The following is a 4292-nucleotide window of genomic DNA, read 5'->3' as shown; positions in this document are numbered from 1 at the left end:
TATATTTTTTAGTCTCAAATAGGCCCTTGAAAACTTCCCAGGCCCTGGGCACTGAGCCTCTAGTGCTTAATGGATAAAACAGCCCTGAGACTGTGGCAGTTGGGAAAATTCATGATGAATTACTAGGATCAAAATACACAGTCAAAGGAACCTCTTCCCCAGGCTTCCCTGAATGAGGCTGGCCAGCTGCAGGGCCAGTACCTACTTGAGGAAAAGCATGTCTGCAACTTAATTGGATTCAGAGCTTGCAAAGTCTCTGGTCAGTCATCTTGGTCAGGAGGAAATGTTTAGGCCAGCCCTGGGCTCCTGCTGCCATCCCCACTCTCTCACTTCAAAGCTTTACAGCTTGGGGTCTGCCTCTGTTAATGAATAATCACTTGGCAATCCTTCCATCCCAATGGGAGAAGCTCAGATGAGGGCCTCAAGAGAGAAATGATTTCCTGGGGAAAAAAAAAAAAGATTTGTTCCCTGTTGTCCAAGTTAACTGCTTGCAGGGTAATATTTTCCTGGGTTCAAAAAGCAATGTTTTGTTTGCTTTGTGGGGAGGAGAGCATGAAGGGATCCCCAGTGCAGAAAGGGTGCATTCTGTTGGTGAATAAGGCTCCACCTTAGGGCAGAGGGACAAATATCTCAGAAATTTTACTTTCAGAAACGCAGAAACTAGGAGCATCAGTGATTTTTGCCACTTTGGAGAGCACTTTATCTCAAAGGCAGAGAAGTCACACAAATCCCAGAGGTTAGATGCTGGGTAGGGTCCAACACACCAACACAGACCTCAGAAACTGCAGTTCAGAGCAAGTTCCCCCAACTGCAGTCATTTGCTTTATTACTTTACAATTTTTGCAATATCTTCTTACCACCAGTATTATAATTTGCAAAATATATATTTACTCATTTAGTTGAAATAATTATTTGAAAATGAAATTGTGTAATGCCATGTTTCAAAGAATACTAGCATTAATAAATAGAATTTAAAAATAAATACAATGAATGTCATCCAGTTTTTAAAAATTGTATCTAGATATTGTTTTCAGCTGAAGACTCAGCCTGAGGCCTGTTATCTCTATTGAAAAGGAGGAGAAACAAACATTAGAGAGAATAAAAGAATTTACCTTCTTGCTCTAAGAAGAGACTTTCTCCTAAATGTTATCAGAACGGTTAGAAGAGAATTACTTAAGGCGATGTTCACGTACCACCTAAACGACAAACAGAGACACACTCACTATCCTCTGCGTCTGTGGGAAACTTTTCTGCTTCCCTTCTCAGGTTGGCAGGAGCCAAAAGGGATGGGTTGAAAGTCAGGAAGCTCTTAGCCCCAGCTCTGCCTCTCATTCAGTAGCCTTGGATAGGGCACTTGCCTTTCAGGGACTTGAGCTCCTTCATCTGTAAAATGAGGGCGTCAACAGAGATGATCTCTGAGGTCTCTTCCAGCTCTGACCCTCTATCATTCCAAGACCCTCTCCTGCAGGGCAAAATGTCAGGCTCTGTGGAAAGAATCCAACTCCCCACGCTGCTTTGCCAATTGGAGCAGTGATTCCCTTACTCAGAGCAACTGTTTTTCGTAACTTCAGTGAGAAACTGGACCATAGAATGTAGGGGAATTAGTTTGACTCCACAACTTGAATGTCAACTCTTTCAGGAACAGCTAAGCTGGGCTAGGCGAGTGGGGTATAGACCCTTGGCATATTTTTCTTCAAAGTTCAGTTTCTCTTTTGGTGAGACCACCTCAGAGTTTCCAAAAGACATGAGTGTGTGGAAAGAATAGCAGTTTTGAAAGCTGAGAGGCCTTGACTAAAAACGGGGCATTTCCCTTGGCTTTCCTGAGTCTCACTTTGTTCACATATATAATCATATTCACCCCCATAACTACTGGGAAAGATAAACAATATAAGTATTTATCAGAGGCATAGAAAGGCACAGTATTTGCTGGGACTGAACAATAGACTGCCAGTGGTGTTCTTAAATATCTTGGACTGCAGATTGCCCTTAACAACTGACTGGGCATGAAATTCTTAGAAGGACTAGGGCTCCCCCATGATGACCTATTCACCCACCTAACCTTCCTCTCTGTTCCACAGTCCCCTTTAGGAGAGATGGTATCAGCCAAGATGGAATTGCAGTCCCTGCTGCTGCTCCTGCTGCTAGGGCTGTGGGTGGCCAACATCCCAGTCAGTGCCAAGCCCAGACACATGACTTCATCTCAGTGGTTTAAAACTCAGCATGTGCAGCCCAGCCCTCAAGCATGCAACTCAGCAATGCGCAACATCAACAAGTACACAAAACATTGCAAAAACCTCAACACCTTCCTGCATGATTCCTTCTCCAGTGTGGTGGCCACCTGCCAGACCCCCAATATAGCCTGCAAGAATGGCCATGGAAACTGCCACCAGAGCCAAGAGCCTGTGTCCCTAACCAGCTGTGAGCATACTTCAGGGAGGTACCCAGACTGCAGGTACAAAGAGAAACAACGGGATGCATTCTTCATTGTGGCCTGTGACCCCCCACAACAGGAGGATGACCTGGGGTACCTACTGGTTCCCGTGCACTTGGATAATGTTGTCTAAGGCTTGGTGCTCATCCCACCTCACCCTCAAGCTCTGTAGACTCTATGTTGCTGCTGCATTTCCGCCCTTGGGTTATGTATTAATCCTTACTCACTTTGCAAATGCCATTTCCCTCCCACACGTCCAACCTCACATACTCTTGATTCCTTAGGGGGGTTTATGGATGCTCCAAATAATGAGGGAAGAGGGGACATTCTCTTTAGCCTGTCAGTGCTGCTTACTTTGCATTCTCAATGTCTGATACTGTGTGCCCCTTCCAGAGTCAAGCACTCAGGATCTCAGCAGGGATGGATCCAGGTATTTTGGGCCTTATGGCTTATATAATTTTGAAGACCCTTTTAAAGAAAAAGAATAAAAAATTATAATACAAATGCAAAGAAAGTCAGGGACTTGGAAGAACTGTGACTGGACAGTTCAGAGCAATCCCAGGCCGGGGCGATTATCTAAGACGAGAGGGCAGGAGAATCTATGCGGGGTTCCCTGTATTGGGTAAAGGAATGTGCCTGATTTTGCTGTAATAAAAGACTCTGCTGTTCCTGACAGAGTGTGTGATCCTGTCTGGGGGTAACTAGGGAAATCTGGAGCTCCCATTCAGAGGCCCGGAAGTACCTTCTGATCCCTGTCAGTCATCAGCTTCACCTGCTCTGCAGGCTAGAGGGAGGGCAGCACCCTGAACAGGTGCAGTCTTGGAAGCTGGGCCTTGATCCGGTCATCCACCCCTGGGGAGGGCTGTCTGGTGGTCCCATCTCACACGAAGGGAGAAAGAAGAGGAAGAGCAGGCTGAGCCCCAGGATGCCAGTCAGACCTGAGTCCTGACCTCCTCGCTTCCACTCAAGACCCAAGTTCACACTTCATCGACAGGACCCAGAGCAGGAGCCTCTGCCTTCTGAAGCAAATCTCCCTCCCTTGGGAATTTCTGAATCAGGACCTACCTTACCAAGAATCTTGATCTGGTCTTAATCAGTGCTTCTCTAACCAACTGTGGTGAAGGAGCAGTTTTACATGCAATCTGCCATAGACCAATACTTTCATAAAATACAACAAGATGAGGCCAGGCTCAGTGGCTCATGCCTGTAATCCTAGCACTCTGGGAGGCCGAGGTGCTAGGATTGCTTGAGCTCAGGAGTTTGAGACCAACCAGCTTGAGCAAGAGTGAGATCCCGTCTCTATTAAAAATAGAAAAAATTAGCCAGGTATGGTGGCGCATGCCTTTAGTCCCAGCTACTTAGGAGGCTGAGGCAGGAGGATCGCTTGAGCCCAGGAGTTTGAGGTTGCTGTGAGCTAGGCTGATGCCACGGTACTCTAGCCCAGGCAACGGAGTGAGCCTTTGTTTCAAAAAAAAAAAAAAAATACAATACAATAAGAAGAATTACTAGATAATGAAATAGAACATATAGATATAGAAAACACAAGCTCAATTTTTTTATTACTAAATTCAGTTAACATAAAATCACTCTGTCAAAGTGCCATAAAGTTTCTTAATGCTTCCTCTCAATTTTGGTAGTTATCTTGATAGATATTCACACAGAGAAAAATATACACATATTATATACATATATACACATACATACTAACATAAGACATACATACATACACACCCATGTTCATACACATACACAGGGATACATACCTACACATGTGCACCTGTGTGCACAACACACACACATACACATATACTCACGCTCGACAATAAGACACTCCCTCTCCTTCCCTCTACCATCTCTGCTT

General features: G+C 45.0%; 1 protein-coding gene across 1 annotated transcript; it reads left to right on the top strand.

Moving 5' to 3' along the window:
• Positions 1-2003: 2003 nt before the first annotated feature.
• On the top strand, positions 2004-2564 carry LOC105814365 (ribonuclease 8-like). The gene has a single exon (XM_012649293.1). The coding sequence runs from the start codon at positions 2004-2006 to the stop codon at positions 2562-2564; it is 561 nt and encodes a 186-aa protein (XP_012504747.1).
• The last annotated feature ends 1728 nt before the right edge of the window (positions 2565-4292 follow it).

The sequence above is a fragment of the Propithecus coquereli genome, unplaced genomic scaffold (assembly GCF_000956105.1).
Source record: "Propithecus coquereli isolate 6110/MARCELLA unplaced genomic scaffold, Pcoq_1.0 Scaffold3, whole genome shotgun sequence".
NCBI classification, from domain to species: domain Eukaryota; kingdom Metazoa; phylum Chordata; class Mammalia; order Primates; family Indriidae; genus Propithecus; species Propithecus coquereli.
Note: the sequence above shows the minus strand (reverse complement) of the source record. Positions and strands in the feature narration are given on the sequence as shown.